The 17271-nt window shown below is 47.6% G+C and overlaps 1 protein-coding gene across 1 annotated transcript; it reads left to right on the plus strand.

Moving 5' to 3' along the window:
- Positions 1-1104: 1104 nt before the first annotated feature.
- On the plus strand, positions 1105-2040 carry LOC136654173 (olfactory receptor 14A16-like). Its single transcript, XM_066631086.1, has one exon. It carries the CDS (start codon positions 1105-1107, stop codon positions 2038-2040), a length of 936 nt encoding a protein of 311 aa, XP_066487183.1.
- Positions 2041-17271: the final 15231 nt, after the last annotated feature.

Below are 17271 nucleotides of genomic sequence, written 5' to 3' on the forward strand. Positions count from 1 at the left end.
GGAAGCTATTTCAGCTGCAATCTAATATACACCTATTTGGAAGTAAACCTTATTGAACTGAGTAGAAATTACATTTGAGTAGACGTACATAGGACTGTGCTGTTTGGACTGCAGCAGTTGTGCTCAATTTGTAATGCACCAAGCACAGTGGCAGCCTTCCAGCCATGTATTGTGACATCCTAATACTGGATCACTCACCTCTTTTTGCAGTTCTGGCTGACTAGCAAACTTTTCCCAGTGAACAATTTCAATCTATTCTAAGGTACTGTTGAATACTACTAAATCTTATCCCCCATAAGTCCACAACACACATCACCACTGACAGCACAAGCTGTGTGCTATTGGGGGTGGTGACCAGATGGCCCAGGAGAGGTAAGTAAAATCCTTTTTACTTACCTTCTCTTAGGCAGCTCAGTCAATGGGCTTCTTCGGACCTATGCCAACCATTTACCTATTAATCTGGCATAAGTCCAAGGAGATTCAGGGCACAATTAGGGTCAGGGGAAGGGAGATAGAATCCCAGCATGCATGACTGCCATACAGATCCTTCCCCTCCGGCCCCTGAATTACCCCCTGCCCAGCTCACTCGCTGCTGTGATCTACCCACAGCCCTCCAACAATCTGCCCCTGCTGTCAAACAACCTGCTCCAGCAGGACATCTGCGAGCCTCCGTTGTGCATGCGCTTGGTGCCTCTAGACATTTGTGCTGGAAGCTCCTGTGTGTACAATTGCAGTGTGGCTTTTGCGTCATCAGATTATAGTGGTGACTAGTGAAAGAAGTAGGGTTATTCTCTTTTTCTGCAAACATTTGAAACTGGGGTATGGGTGACATCAAGTTGAGCAGTGGCTGAAAGTCTTCTTCCCCAGGCTGATCGGTGCTGCAGTAAGCATTCCAGATCAGGGTTTTGCCTTGAACTCTGAGGCACTCCGGCAACAACACTGATCTGGAACATTCAGATAATCTAGAAAATAAGTGAACAGAGCAGAGATCATCACTTGAATCATCATCGCCATCATAATCATCAATGTGTCACTAAATTGGGATGTAGTTGTTGAAGGTTTCCATCTGTTTCCTTCTGCAGAGCACAGCACACAGAATGCAAAATGTCCAACAAGACTTCAATATCTGGGTTCCTGCTCTTGCAATTCTCAGACCTTCGGGAATTTCAGATCCTGCATTTTGTGGCATTCCTGCTGTTGTACTTGGGGATTGTCTCAGGGAACCTTCTCATCATCTCTGCAATAGCTCTTGACCGTCTCCTACACAGCCCCATGTACTTCTTTTTAATGAATCTGGCCATTCAAGACATTGGGTTTCTTTCGGTCATTATCCCTAAATCCATGGCCAATTCCCTAATGAATACCAGGCACATATCTTATTCTGGATGTGTTGCTCAAGTCCTCTTCTTCGTCTTCTTTTTAGCATCCAGTTTTGCCCTTCTCACAGTCATGGCTTATGACCGGTATGTAGCTATTTGCAACCCATTAGAGTATGAAATGATCATGAACAGGAATGCTTGTCTGCAAATAGTTGCTATTGTATGGATCACTGGTTTTCTCTATTCAGTGTTGCACACCAGTGGCACTTTTGCAAGCCCTTTCTGCTCCAACGTTGTCAACCAGTTCTTCTGTGAAATCCCTCAATTACTGAAGCTTGCCTGTTCTGACTTATACTTAATTGAACTGGGAGTTCTTGTAGTCAGCATTTTCATGAGTTTTGGCTGCTTTATTTTCATTGTCATAACTTATGTGCACATCTTCAGTGCAGTGCAGAAGATCCGTTCTGTGCACGGAAAAAGAAAAGCCTTCTCAACTTGCCTTCCCCACCTCATTGTTGTCTCCACATTTTTGTGCAGTGCAGTTTTTGCTTACCTGAGACCTTCTCCTGACAATCCATCACATCTTGATATAGCAATAACTATTCTGTATTCTGTGGTTCCACCCATGCTGAATCCAGTGATCTACAGCATGAGAAACAAGGAGATCAAAAATGCTGTGCTACGACTGCTGGGCTTCAGAGCATCTAAGAATATAGTGTAAAAGAGGCAATTGGACATTTTGGTGAGGCTACAGAACTGAGTGCTTCCTTCTCCCTTTCCAGTTAGTCAGTTTTAGTTGACGATGAGGACACATCCATGAAGCTGTGAAATGGATCTTCTTAGGGATCCTGAACTGTGACACTTTCAGAAATGGATTTGGTGTGTTCACTGGTTTTCAGGACCACTACGAATAAAAACCAAGGTGCCCATATTTTTTTTTTTTTTTCCATTCATTTCGCCTTGAAAAGAAATGTGCTAGAATGGAAATCCATTTCTCCATTATGATCAGTTCAGAAATTGTAGTTTATAGGAGAATTGGGGAATTAAATCCTTAGGAATTGTGATTTTCTTAGAAAAGTGTGCAATGCATTCCGATGAAAGGAGGAGTGGACAATGAGTTCTGATTGAAGAGTGGATTTCAGACTCCAGAAACTACAAAGGTCTGGGTTACTTTTAGCCTGCCTGAAATTATAGCAAGTTTAAAACTTCCCTCTGAAACTTCAGGTGGTTGCAATCATATTTTTTCCTCTAATTTATACTGTCAACCTACTTTTGGGTCACCCTGTGTATATATATATATATATATATATATATATATATATATATATATATAAAATTGCTTCATTGGGCTGTTTAGATTATGTCAAAACAATCCAGAATCTTTCAAGTGGCTCAGAAAATTCACTGCCTGTTTCAGGTGATGAGGATTGAGAATTTCCTCTTTTATCTCACAAATTAAATAAGGACAATGTTCTCCAATGTTCTTTTGCCGAGTTCCACTGGTTTGTGGCATGGTGCAATGCCATTTGCTTGTTGCATGGTACAAGCCCTTCTTTGTGTGTGGTGTGTTGCTGTGTGCTTGCAGAGTGTGGCTTATCGTGGCAGCATACAAATACCAGTTGTTCTGGTCCCTGGTCATGACCTGGAGGATTAAGCCAAAACCACCCCTCAGATCTGGCCTACAAGGCTTGAATACTGGGGCATTGGCAGCATAACCTCAACCGCAGTGCAGCATTGTTACCAAAAGAGCAGATTTTAAGGGGAATTTTGCACAGCTCTGTTGGAACATGGGATCTTATGAGTGGATAAACAAATTGACATAACACAGAGAATCCCTTTCCTTCAAAGAAAAAACTGAGAGAAATGCCCTTGGCACCAATTCGGCGTCAGCGGCCAATTACCCCCCTCCCCACCTCGTGCTTCCGGGCTGTGGCTTCTGCTGTGATTGGTTATCGTGGCTGGGGGAGGCGGGGCCAGAGCGCCTGCCTGGAGCGAACGCTCCGGCTGGGCTCAGTGTGCTCCTGGCCATCAACGAGGGCAGACGTGTCGCGAGTCGCGAACTGGGCGACTCGCAGCCCTGCCAAGTGGCTAGGCGTGCTTCGCTGCGAGGCAAGGGCGAGCAGGAGCAGGCAGGCGTGAGGCTGACGACGGGCTGTAGCAGCACGTTTTGGGCGGTCTCAGCAGTGAGGCTGAGGCGGTCTGGCAGGCAGTGGTCCCACTGTGGAGGGCGTTGTCGCGTGAGGCGCGCGAGTGCAGAGGAAGCTTTGCCGGTCCTCCATCCACCTTAGGGTCCAGAGGAGCGAAGCAGGAGGCATGGGAGTGTCTGGTGAGCATGGCTTTTGCCTCATTCCCTGCTTTCGGTGCTTTCCGGCATTTGTATCCTCCAGTGAATTCTAGTACTCGGGGTGGGGGGACATTTCTCTTTCACACTCAAAATGGGTAAGAGAAGCCAAAAGAGGGGCGGGAAAGCCCCCAAGAGACATGCACCCCCTCCTTTCCCTCCAGTTTTTTCTTTGGAAGGGGAGGAGGAATACAACGAGCTGAGGGCGCTGTTAGCGCACTTTGAGGCTAGAGAGAAGGAGAAAGTCCTTCGTGGTGCGGGAAAAGGTGATGGGGTGAGGTATCCGGTACGGCTACCCCGCTACGTAGGTCTACTAGGAAAGTGCGCAGTGCCCGTCTCAGCTAGATTTTGTCTTCCAAGAAGCGTGTTAGGGGCCAAGGGGTTGTTGATGTTCCAGAACACTCCGCCCAAAGGGACCACACGCCCGAAGTAGAGATCACAGGTGCCATGCAGGTAGCGCAGAAGGGTGCACAACCGGCACCGAGTGCTTCAGGTGAAATGGCACTGGATGCAGGTGGCAGTTTAGGAGCAATATGGGATGAGCGAGAAGGCTTCGCAGTTCTCTCTGCCGCCCTTGGGGCACAGTGGTGGCCCTGGGCTCAGTGGGGGTTGCTCAACCCGTATTTCCCGGGGGTCTTATACCAGCAAGGAGCCCAGGACAGGCTGGCGCAGGCTGCAGTGGTGCCGGTTGGTGCAGCTACTCCCCCACCCCCTTTCTGGGCTCCTGGGGCACCAGGCTTGGCGTCTTCCTCCCCCTTGGGGAACTTGATGGGCCCCTTTGCCCACCCCCGGTGTGCCATTGGGAGGTTGTGTGGAGCAGGTTGAGCATCCCTGGGTCTCCTATGAGGATGTGGCTCTCCCCTTGGGTTGTCACTTGGCTCTAGCAGTCAAAGAAAAGATCTGGAGAGGCAAAAATTTGGACATGTTCAGCTTTCTGCAGATCAAACCAGAACCCATTCTGAAGTTGGGTGAGCCGGTTTGGGACCAGGAGATGGTGAAGAAGCTTAAGTTTGACAAGAACTGGTCTAATTGGCTGAACGGTTTTGTCATTTATGCTTCCATGCTGCTCCAGATGTATTCGCAACCGAGCCCCTGCTTTATTCAAGTACTTGGACATTGTGCACAGGGCATTCAGGGTCTTTCCTGGCACAGCCTGGATGGCTTATGACCACTATTTTAGGTTGCGTGCCGCGCATGATCTGGCATTGGATTAGTGTGTTCCACAATGGGAACTGTGGACACAGTTGGTCATCCCTTCCAGGCTGGCGTGGGGTGACTGCTCTGACAGCAGCCATCTTATTGCCAGGAATAAATCTGAACCCATTAAGGCACCCAATGGTGCCACATGGGTTCAAAACCTGTGAATTTGTTTTGAATTCAATGCCTCAGGAAAGTGCGGAAGGAACAACTGCACTTCCCTGCATGCATGCGGCTTGTGCGGGGCCAAGCACCCAGTGTCCTCCTGCTCTAAGCTGGGTGGGCCCTGGCAGGGCGCTGTACAGCAGGCAGGGCATAGCCGCAGAGGCGGCACTCCCTCTTTCCTTCCCCCCAATAGCAAGGGGGCCAACACTGATTAAGTTGTCCCAGTTATGTTTATGGTTGGGTTCTTACCCCAACGAAGTTGCCGCGGCACATTTGGTGGAGGGGTGTTCTTGGGGTTTTTGAATTCCAGCAGCAAGGCCCGTTGAGCCCGTGTTGGCTGAGAATTTGCCTTCAGTTAAAGGGTTGGAGCATGTTATTAGGAAAAAGATTGCTAAAGCAGGAAGGGTGGTTGGACCTTTTCTGACCCTGCCTAGTCATAACCTGCAGGATTCTCCTTTGGAGGTAGTGCCCAAGAAATTCCCAGGGGAATTCTGGCTAATTCACCATCTCTCCTTCCCAGAGGGCAGCTCCGTGAACGATTGGATCCCCAGTGATCTGTGTTCCATTAGGTACACCTTGTTAGATCAAGCAGTGGGGCGGCTGCGGTCATGCGGCGTGGGCGTGCTAATGGCGAAGGCAGACATGGGTCTGCGTTCCGCCTGTTGCCTGTCCATCCAGATGATTTCTGCCACCTGGGCTTTCGTTTTGAAGGTGCCTATTATGTTGACAGAGTGTTGCCTATGGGATGTGCCATTTCATGTGCCCATTTCAAGTGTTTCAGTACCTTCTTGGAGTGGGCTGTCCAGTTTCAGATGGGGCGTGTCACTTTCGCTCACTACCTCAACGATTTTCTTTTCATGAAACCGGCTGGTACTGGAACATGCAAAATGCTGCTCTTGACTTTTATCGCTCTGTGTGAGCAGCTGCGAGTCCCCCTGGCGCACAACAAGACCTAGGGTCCTGCCACTCGGTTGACGTACCTTGGCATTGAGCTTGACATGGTTAACCAGTGCAGTAGGCTCCCAGAAGCCAAGCTGCAGCGACTGGTTGGTTTGCTTAGGCAGGCCCTGGCGGCCAAGAAAATGACTCTGAGGGAGCTTCAGGTGCTAGTAAGGCACCTCAACTTCGCCTGCCAGGTCATGGTACCGGGGCGGGCCTTTTTTGAGGTGCATGTGTGACTTAATGGCAGGACTGCGCAGGCCTTCCCACCGCATACAGGTCACTGCCGCCCTGCGAGGTGACGTGGCCGTGTGGCTCCGGTTTCTTGATCAATTTAATGGGGTTTCGTTTTCGAGAACACTGAGGTTGGTTGAAGCCGAGTTGCAGGTGCAATCTGATGCAGCAGGGGGTCATGGGTTTGGAGTCTATTTTAGGGGTAGCTGGTGCGCTGCCCACTGGCCGAGTGAATGTGTGCAGGAGGGCATCACAAGGGATTTGACCTTTCTTGAGTTCTTTCCCATCCTGGTAGCCATGCACTTATGGGCCCCCGAGTTTGCCAATTCTTCCGTTCGCTTCTGGTGTGACAACCAGGCGGTGGTCAGAATCATCAACAAGCAAACGTCTAAATCGCCCAGGGTTATGCGCTTGGTGAGAGCTTTCGTTCTCCAGTGCCCATCAGTTAATGTCCTCTTTTCTGTGCATTGCATGTTCCCGGGGTGCAAAACAGCATTGCCGACGCTCTCTCTCGTTTTCAGGAGAAGTGTTTCAGGCAGCTGGCTCCAGAGGTGCGTTTGGACCCAGAACTCATGCCTCTATGGCTGTGGAGCCTTGGCTCAGCACTGCCTAAAACATGATCTGGGCTTCCCTAGCAGCCGCTACAAGGGACAGTTATAGGAAGAAGGTTCAGGAGTTTTTGGCTTTTCGCAGGCAGCAGCATCTGGCGGATGCATGGCCTCTGCCCGTGAGCCACCTGATGAAGTTCATGATTGCCCTTCGGAGTAGGGGGTTGTCGGCATGATCGATCTTGGTCTACTTGGCAGCTCTGTCTTTCCAGTGCAGGGCCTTCGGTTGGGTTGACAACACATCGGACTTTCGGGTTAAACGGATGCTGGAAGGAATTAGGAGGAGCTGTCCCATGCTCCCAGATGCCCGGAAGCCGGTCACCCCGGTCCTACTGCGGGGCCTATGTGCCGACTTCGGCCTGCTTTGCACATCGCGTTATGAGGCGATGCTGTTTAAAGCTTGTAGCCTGGTATTGTTCTTTGGGGCTTTCTGCCCTAGCGAGGTATTATCCGTTTCTAAAGTCACCCCCGGGGACAGGGCCTTGCAATGGGGCAATGGTCAGTTGGTTGTTAACCTTGTTTCTCTGTTTTTAAGGTGCTCTAAGACCAACCAGCGAGGTAAAGGCCAGTGGGTCCACCTGAAAAGAGCTGCCGATGTGGATATCTGCCTGGTTCAGGCGGTTGTGGCTTCCATGCTGGAGCTATCCAGAGGATCGGGCGATGGCGCTTGGGCGCCTTTAAATATTATGTTCGCTGAGGCCTGCCGGTTGTGGGGCCTGGGTTTGTCGGGCTCCCCCAGTGGTCGGGGGGGGGGTGTTGACTGGCATTTCCAGCCTTCGTGTTAATGTGGAGGGATGGTCCGGTTGGAGTCCCTGGTTGTTTTGCCTGAGGGCATCTTCTTACATTCCAGTGTTAGTGGCTTATGTTACTTTTTCTGTTGCAGGTCTTTGTTGGTTGACTCCCGTAAGGGTTCTGATCTGCGGTCACTCAATTATATTTTGGGCTCGGAAGAGGGCATTGGCCAGCAGTTTCAGCTCCTAGTTGGAACTGGGAGGCCTGGCCAGTGTCACCTGGGCTGCCAGAAGGGGCATGCACTGGAGACAGTTCATGCCACTGTTGCTTAATTATCTGGCACGGCATCCCCCTCCCCAGGTAATCGTGGTACACTTAGGGGAGAATGACCTGGGCCAGAGGACTTTGATGTCATTGAGGCTCCAGGCCCGTAGGGAGTTCTCTTTGCTTAGAAGTTGGTTCCCGGGGATTGCTATCCTTTGGTCCAATCTCCTCCTCCGGCATGTTTGGCGCAGGTCGCGGAGTGTCCGCAGAATAGACGTCACCAGGAAAAGAGTGAACACTTACCTGGGGAGGGTAGTAGTTGAGCAGGGCGGGGCAGTGATCCAACACCCTGCTATTGGGTTCAGGCAGCCTGCCCTGTTCCACAGTGATGGGGTGCACCTGTCACCAGTCGGCAATGACTTGTTTTTATCCGACCTGCAGCAGGGCTTGGAGGATTTTATTCTTGTGTGGAGCGGGGATGACAAGCGCTCATGCCCCTGTGGCAGGGTACGTGCAGGGCTGGGTAGATAGGTATCTGGCTCGGTGTCCATCCAAGGCAGCAGGGGGAGGGGTGAATCTGAACTGCTCCTATAATGCCTGACCGGCTCCAGGAGGCAGGCAGGTGAGCCCCTTGCCTGGATTGTCAGGCCAGTGGGGCTCCATCAACTGGTCTGAAGTCCGGCTGCCTTGCCGCCTTTGGGGGAGGCATTGAAAGGCCTAGGCTGGCTATTGACAGCTGGGGCCTCGAGCCAGGTGGTATGCCCAATGAGTTTGCAGGGGGAGGCAGACAGCTAGGACCATTTCCCCCATATTGCCCCGCACGCTTGATGTTATTGTTATTGTTATTGCCCTGCTGCAGTTAAGACTTAATAAAGTGGCCCATTTTCATCCAAGCCAAAGTCTGGTCTCTTTATTTGCGGGTATGGGGGTAAATAGCTTTCAATAAACAATCTTAGCTTTATTCAGAAAGAACAAAGATAGCAATATTGCATACAAAGGAGTAATAAAAATATGTTTCTTTGCCCTAAAAAAGTATAAGATGTACCTGCCTTAGAGCCCAATCCTGAGTTGTGCACGCCTGCTTACCACCAGTGTACACTGTCACAAATATATCGTAAGGCACATTTATGGGGCTTAGCACTGGAGCGAACCCTCTTGGCTCAACACAGGACTCTGTTTCTCTGTGCCCGCTTGATAGTGGCGCAGAATCGTGTAGCCCCATTGCGGGGCTACTTTCCTTACACAGGGGAAGGGGATGAACGTCCCCTTCTCCCAAGGAGGCAGCGGTAGCTACCCAGCACGCTCAGGGTGCCAGGTAGTCATTTTGGAGGTGCGACAGCTCTGCATGCTGGGCAGCTCAGGATTGGGCTGTTATGGTGATTACGTTTAATGCAGAGTGTATTTGGTCTGCCCGAGGAAAGGGAAGGGGGGGCAGGTTTCCAGCAGTCCTGGTTCTTCTAACCCATCTTCTAGCAACCAGAGACAGGGAGAGAGAGGGGGGTGGGGAAGGGAGTTTTCATCACAGTATATATCTACCTATATTTTTCAGAAGATCAGGAGATCCTTTGAGCAGCAGGTAGAAACTCTGTCCTGTCACATCAAGAGTGAGAGAATCAACTGACTTAAACCTTTTTCTTGCTAGCCTTCTTCCCTTCTTCTATGCTACCCTTCCCCAAGCACAACCAAAAGCCGCTAACCCCACACATGCTGGCCAGTTTTTTCTTGCATGTGCCTCCTTGGAACTTTCTGAATCGCCCAGAAAAATAACTTCATCTCTTCTTTCCCTACGGATTAGCATATGGATTTCCTCAAAGGCCTTTCTCTGCATTGACTTAGTCTTGGCCATCTAGCCCTAGATTCCCACAACACTTTGCACACAGACTTGGTGTTAGGCACAGCTTTGCTACTGTACCATAAAACCTGCTCCCATCTCATATGCAGAGAAGTTGATGACACATTTAGTGCCTCTGAAATTTCTCTCTTGTGGGTATATGTGCATGGCGCATACATGCATTACAATGCTCCTTCTGAACATTTCTATTATCATCCCCACAATAAATATTGTATTGCTGCAGTGTCTCCTACACTCCTTCTTCCTTCCCCACTGAACCATTGCTGAGTTATGCCATTGGCCACAGCACACGGTTCCAGCAGATGGAATCAGTGTCCTCTGTCTGTGCATACTAACATGTTCTGAAATGCAGACCCAGTAACATTATTTTCAGGAGGCATGAGAATGACTGCAACAATTTGAAAGTCAGTTGCTTGCTGATCGTTGGCAGTGTTGTCCATCCCCCCCCATGGGTGAGTGATGTTTATGTCATCTTCCAGGTACAGAGAAGGCAGACCATTTTAAACTGGCCGGTAGTCACAGCCACCAAGCATTTTGCTCCCTCAAAATTCAGGTGGAAATATGGTGACATCATGGTGTCATGTCACCTTCGTATATTGAATTTTAGGTGTGTAGACTTTTAAAAAGTCAGTAATGTGCCCACGTGCAAAGGAGGAAGAGGGCTGGGTGCTGGTGCCCTAAGAACCCTTTGAGACCACCCAGCTCCCATCCCTCCTCCAGTCACTGCACCGGGGAGGAAACTCTCTTGTTCCAGGCCATGCCAAACAAGCCCTAATCTCGCTGCTTGCATTGCAGAAGCAGCATACTATGTAGTTTGCTCTAAACCAGTGTTCTTCCAGCTGTATATTGTGATGCCAAGGGAATCACAAAGCCTCATTTGGAGTTCACGGCAACCTTTCAAAGCCTGTCACTTACAGAAACAAAAATGACTTCACTCACATGTATTTTACACAATTATCCACATGCGCAAAGGGGGGGGAAGGGGACCCAGAGAGGGAGCAGAATTGGCAGGTGGGCCCTCAATTTATTTGTTTGTTTGTTTGTTTGGGTTGTGGCATGAAAAAGGTTTTAAAGTTTAGCATTGCTCTAAACTTTAAAAAATGGCAATAGGATATACACAGAGTTGATTGTCAATTTATTGCCTAATTTATTTGGGCTGCAGTTTTCATATCATGGCACACTGATGAGATGCTACAATGGCCAAGGTACAACATAATTTTTATAGTGATATATTGGATCATTTAAAAAATGAGTAAAGACTTAAACAACGGACCAAACATGAATACAAGCTTAAACGGAATCACACACCCAATCCCAAAAGCAGCTGACTGAGGCATGACAATGGTTCTCCTCTCCCTCACACTCCCCCAATGATCTTCCTCTAGACTTTCACAGGACATCTGTGGATGGTTCACGGCACATGGTGATACAGCACAGTGGTTGAAAATAGCTGCCATTGGGCCTTGCTGCCAGCGGGCTGCACATTCTACTGGTGGCAGCAGCTGCAAAAGGGCAGAAAAGCATGCTCTGGGAAAGCCCAAGTAGCACATTGCTGGAGGACTGGTGGGATAGATCCAAGAGGACCTGCTGAAGCAGGAAATATGGGAAGGGAGGCAGGAAGGGGGCAGGTAGGGTAGGGCAGGTTGGGGGAGAAATGGGGGGAGGCTCCCCTGTTCCGCCTTCTGTCTGCCATTGTAGACAGAACTTTTGAGGACTGCAAAATTAAAAGGACAGTTGGACTTCTCAATCAATCAATCTTCTCCATCGCAAGATCCTACCCCCCTTTTCTGCAGCCTCCCTGCCCACTTTCCTTGGACTTCAGATCACAAAATTGTTAGTGCCGGTCCAAGGAGACCCTTTGCAGTGGGGGAGGCTTCAGCAGGGGTGAGGGGTTTAAATCATCCTTATCCATCCCCTCCCCCTGCTGGATACACTACTCCTGCTTTGGATATGGCTGCATTAGTGGAGAGGGGGGATGATAGGATTAGACTGCAAAACATTTACATGCTAAAGCTATAAAACACACACACACACACACACCTTTTTCTTCTACACATCTACCTAGGGACAGCAGCTAGTTAAACATATTAACTGAAGTTAAGACAAGCAAGTTAACTGTTCTCTGTGTGTCTCTGATGATTTGCTGTATTGGGCTCCAGGGACCAAGTCTCCAGGAACACCAGACATGATGACATCTTTGCCTGCATTGTAGACAGAACATTGCAGAGTTGCAGCAATAAAAAGGATAGTTGGACTTCTTCATAGATTTCATTAATGGTTGGATACGGATCCAGTGCTATGAATGGGTTGGAGAAGAATGTGTGTAAGGAAATTCCATATCCCTGAAGAAAAATAGTAAGTTATATCTGTTTAACTGTACTGATACTTGAGCAGTTTTCCTCATGGCCAAACGCCTACAAAACTCTATCATTTGTATGTAAGTAATATGGGCCAGATCCTATCCAATTTTCCAGTGCTGGTGCAGTTGTGTCATTTGTGCTGTAGCCTGTGGTGTAGGGTCAGTCACTGGGGTCTTCTCAAGCATGGCAACATGTGTTCCCTTACCATGGGGCTGCATTGTGGCTACACCGGAGCTGGAAAGTTGGATAGAATTGGGCCATTTGTCACCTCAGTAGGAAATAGATGCAGTGGCATAGCTAGGTCATTTGACATTGGGGGCCCACAAATTGTTGACACCCCTTCTTATGGCAAAATTTTATATAATAATAATAATAATAATAATAATAATAATAATAATAATAATAATAATAATAGCCAGAAAATAAATGCAGATAGTGAAAATTGCCGTCCTCTCCATGATTCCACCCTTCACCAGAGGTGAGAAGCATGCAAGAACCTTCCACCCATTTACCCCTCCCCTTCCCTCTGCACAAATGTGTCCCCCTTCCCTGTGCCCCCCCAATCTACTTCCAGTACTAAAAGACCCATGTGGTATGTAGAATCTCTATACAACATATAGAGATGAGGGGCTGCAGCAGGAAGGTGGATCAACAGAAAGGGGAACATCTTCTCCCATTTGCAAAAGTGGAATATCTCACATCCCAAGGGTTAGTTAGTATGAAATCCTGCACTAATCAAACTAAACTGGAAATATAGGGATTGATTACAGATTTAGCAAGTGGAAATGGTTTGTTTGCACAAGGCAGAATGGCAAATTGACATCAGAAATTTGGGGATTTATTTCTTTTGTTTTGATTTTTCCCTGAGGGTATAAATGGTCTGCTTAAAAAATAATATTGACAAGGAAAAGCAATAGATGTTATAGGGGTCAAGTTCTTCTGGCTTGGAAAGTTGGCAAAAATTAAAGTACTTCTATTTTTCTTATCCACATTTTTTTCCTTCCTCAGCATGACAACCAGAGTCTTAAAAGAGCCCACTGAACTTGAATCATGCAGGGGATGGACAGAGTGGATAGAGAGACACTCTTTTCCCTCTCACATAACACTAGAACCAGGAGACATCCACGAAATTTGAGTGTTGGGAGAGTTAGGACAGAGATAAGAAAATATTTCTTTACCCAGCATGCAATTAGTTTGTGAACTTCTTGCCACAGGAAGTAGTGATGGCATCTTGCCTGAATGCCTTTAACAGGGGATTGGACAAATTTCTGGAGGAAAGTTCATTATGGGTTACAAGTCATAGCAGGTATGTGTAAGCTCTTTGTCTTAGAGGCAAGCTGCCTCTGATTGCCAGATGCAAGGGAGGGCACTGGGACGCAGGCTGTGTCTGTTGTCTGTGTGCTCCCTCGGGCATTTGGTGGGCCACTGTAAGCTACAGGAAGCTGGATTAGATGGGTACTTGGCCTAAACCAGCGGGACTCTTCTTATGTTCTTATGATTCAATCTGTTATAAAGAGGTTTGCATGGAATTACAAGTCTTCTAGGATTCAATCTGAAGCCTCCAACTTCAAGCAGGTTCATGCCATGCCCTGTCTCACCCCAGCTCCTAGCAAAATGTTAAGGTTATAAGAGATGGAACCTTGGCTTTCCCCAGGTGTGAGCAGGATGCACAAACACAGCATACGCAGCAGAGTCCTTTAAATGCAGCAGTTGTATTATAGAGCAAGGGTTTTCACAAGTAGAGTAGTGAGTAAACAGTCCAAGTCATATACTATGAGCAGTCCATTCAGTATTAACAAATCCAAATCAGCTTTCCACAATACACAGTCAAAGTTCAGTCCACAGTCAGTAACAACATATACATACATCTAGCCTCTAAAGTCTCAGGCAGCAGTTCAACAGTTGTCTCCCACTATACTCCTACTACTGCACTGGAGGTTCAGCAGACTAACCCTTAAGTACTCTGAATAGCCAATCAGTGTAGGCTCAGTTACACCCAGGGTGTGGTAGTCACAGGTGCTGGTTGATTCAGCTGACGCAGCAGCCTGCACCTGTCCCTGAACCAATTTGTTAGCTGTGTCTCTGGCTTTTACAGAGCACTGAGCTAACATCCTCCTCCTTGGTTCAGCCCATTTATATTGTTCAGACCCTTAGTCCCAGCATCTTGCAGTTTTCCTGATGCTTACCTGTGCCTTGCACTTTTGCCAGTGCATCTGCCATGTTTTTGTTTGATTCACAATATTGTAGAGTGATCAAACCATCTGTCACACACTGTTTCACATTCTGGAAACGTACATCCGTGTGTTTAGATCTGCCCCGGACACCAGGAGCTGATGCCATTTGAATGGCGGCCTGGTTGTCCTCCATTACAGTTATTGGTTTCGACATTTGTATCCCAAGATCTATCATTAACTGTTTGTACCAAACAAGTTCTGAGCACATCAGACTTAATGCTGCTAATTCAGATTCGCAGGTTAATAGTGACACGTGCCTTTGCTTTACAGTCTTCCACCCTATCAAAGATCCTGCTAGGAATACTAGTACTCCTGACGTAGACTTTCTAGTCTCCGTATCTGAGGCGAAACTCGCATCAACATAAGCTGTGAGTTGAAGTTCGCCCATTGGCTCTAGGTATAACGCCATGTCTATGGTTTGTTTCTGATACCTCAGGACCCTTTTTGCTGCCAACCAGTGTTTCTGAGTGGGTTGGCTTGCTGCTCTGGCCAGTAAATTACATGCCATCGCAGTGTCAGGCCTGCTCCACTGACTGATGTACATAAGACTTCCCAGTAGGGATTTGTACATGTTAGGGTCAAATATGGGACTGGGTGTTTCATCCTTTTCAAAATCTGGAGTCATAGGTGTTTTTACTCCATTGCATTGCACCATGTTAAATCTTTGGAGCAACTGGGTTATTTTCTCTCTTTGTGATATTTTATACCCTTGTGGCACCTTAGTTATTTCTAGTCCCACATACTTATGCAGTTTACCCAGATCACACAGAGTAAACTTTTCCCTTAACACCTTTACCACATCATTGGCTTGTTCATCACTTTTACACAGGATGGCTAAGTCATCAACAAAACAAAGTATTATACATCTTTGTAGGCCTTTTCCCCTGGTAAAAACACACGGATCCGCTATCCCTTGGCGGAAGCCCTCACCCTTCAGTACATTGGATAGGCATTTGTTCCACTCATAGCCTGCCTGCTTGAGTCCATACAGGCTCTTTTTCAGCAACCAATAATTCTTTCCATTCTCAGAGGCACCTGGTGGTTTCCTCATAAAAATGGTATGTTGCAAGGGCGCATGCAAATATGCAGTTTTTATATCTAAATGTTTTGTTACGAAATTTTCCTTTGCAGCTAGCACTAGAGCACTGTACAACGAACAACTTCTGAGCGTGGGTGCGAAAAGTTCATCACAGTCAGTGGCATCTTGGCCAAATCCTTGTGCAACCAACCTTGCCTTGCAATTTGGATGACCATTGGCATCTCTCTTTACTTTGAATACCCACTTGCAACCAATTACCTTTTCTCCAGGTGGGAGATCGGTTTCCTCGTACACCTTTAACTCACTCATGGACTTCAGTTCAGAGTCAATGGCCTCTCTCCAGGCTGCCTGTTCATTACTGGACATGTCTTTTATGGAGTCAAATGACACAGGTTCAACGGATGCCTGACAAACTGTTCCAGGCTTGAACCTGTCAGGTTCTCTCCTTTCCCTGGTGGACCTACGAGGTATAAAGCTGTCCTCATCCTTGGGTTGCAGTGCACTGTCAAGTGGTGTAGGTTCCTGTTGATGCCCATTCATGTCTATTTCCTGTGATGTTTCACTATCAGTGTGCTCCTCCTTCAGTTGTGGAAGCAATTTCTTGGGCGATTTCTCCCGGGTAGGGATGGTAGATCGTTGCACTTCGCCTCTGTCTACCACTGGGAATGAGGATATGACACAGGGATCCAAGCGATCCCAGCCCGTGTTATCTTCTAGGAATTTTGCACTCGCACTAATGACAATGTCCTTTGAGTGCAAATAACCAAACTGGAATGCTTTATGGTTTGATTCATACCCCAGGAAGTACATCTTCCTACTTTTCTGCTGCCCCTTCCATCGCAGCCCCTTGGGGATGTGTACGAATGCAGGTACACCAAACACATGCAAGTAGTCTAAAGATGATATTCTCCCATGCCAGAGTTTATACGGTATTTGCCGGTTGCAGAATGCCAAATAGCGTTCAGATTGTGTGACGCGCACATCATTGCCTCACCCCAATACTTGAAAGGTAATCCACTGTCCTTCAGCATGCAAAACGCCATGTTCTGCAGTGTCTGTCCACGCCTCTCACAGTGTGCATTATGCTGAGGTCTATATGGGGCTGATTTGCGGTGCTCAATCCCTTTGTCTTTGAGCAGCCTTTCAAATTTTTGGTTCATAAATTCTCCCCCATGATAAGTAATAATGCATTTAGGCAATTTTCCTGTCTTTCTATACACAAATTTCAACCAGCCTTCCACATTCTGGCAGGTTTCACTCTTTGTTTGCAGCAAATAACAGAATCCATAACGCGAATGATGGTCTTCTATGGACAACACAAAGCGAGCCCCTCCCATGCTGGGTGAGAAAGGCCCTATCAAGTCCATGAACACTAAATCAAGTATGTCATTTGTATGATAATTCCCAGGCTTCCTGGTGGGAGTAGCCTTTGACTTAATTGCTCTGCACACTTCACAGTCCAAATATAAGCCACATGGTTTCAATTTAATCCCTTCAGAGTGTTCAACAGTTTTCCTGAGGGCTGGGAAACAAGCATGACCCAGTTTCCGATGTAGCTTATGTATGCAGTCCAAATGAGCCAGTTTATTTGCAAAAATAGACCCCACCGTTCCTTTGGGGGATTGCAACACATATAGATCTCCCTGCAACTGAGCAGTGGCCACATGCCCAGCAGTTTCTTTGATCTGGCATTCCTCAGCAGAGAAATGCAGGGTATAACCCTCCTTCGTTAGTGCAGCAACAGAAAGGAGATTGTAGGTGAGATTTGGGACAAAAACCATTTCAAGAATTCTTTTGAGCATAGGCAGAAAGACATCACCTTTCCCTTTAACACTTGCTGTGACCCCATCTGCCAGTGTGATGTACTGGTTCTGTATAGGCTGAAAGGATTTAAACAGTCTCTTAGCATTGCAAATATTTACAGTGGCCCCACTGTCCACAATAAAGTTATCAACACAGTCTTTAGGCATTTAAGTTACTGTTAAAT

Source organism: Tiliqua scincoides, chromosome 5 (genome assembly GCF_035046505.1).
Source record: "Tiliqua scincoides isolate rTilSci1 chromosome 5, rTilSci1.hap2, whole genome shotgun sequence".
Lineage (NCBI taxonomy): Eukaryota > Metazoa > Chordata > Lepidosauria > Squamata > Scincidae > Tiliqua > Tiliqua scincoides.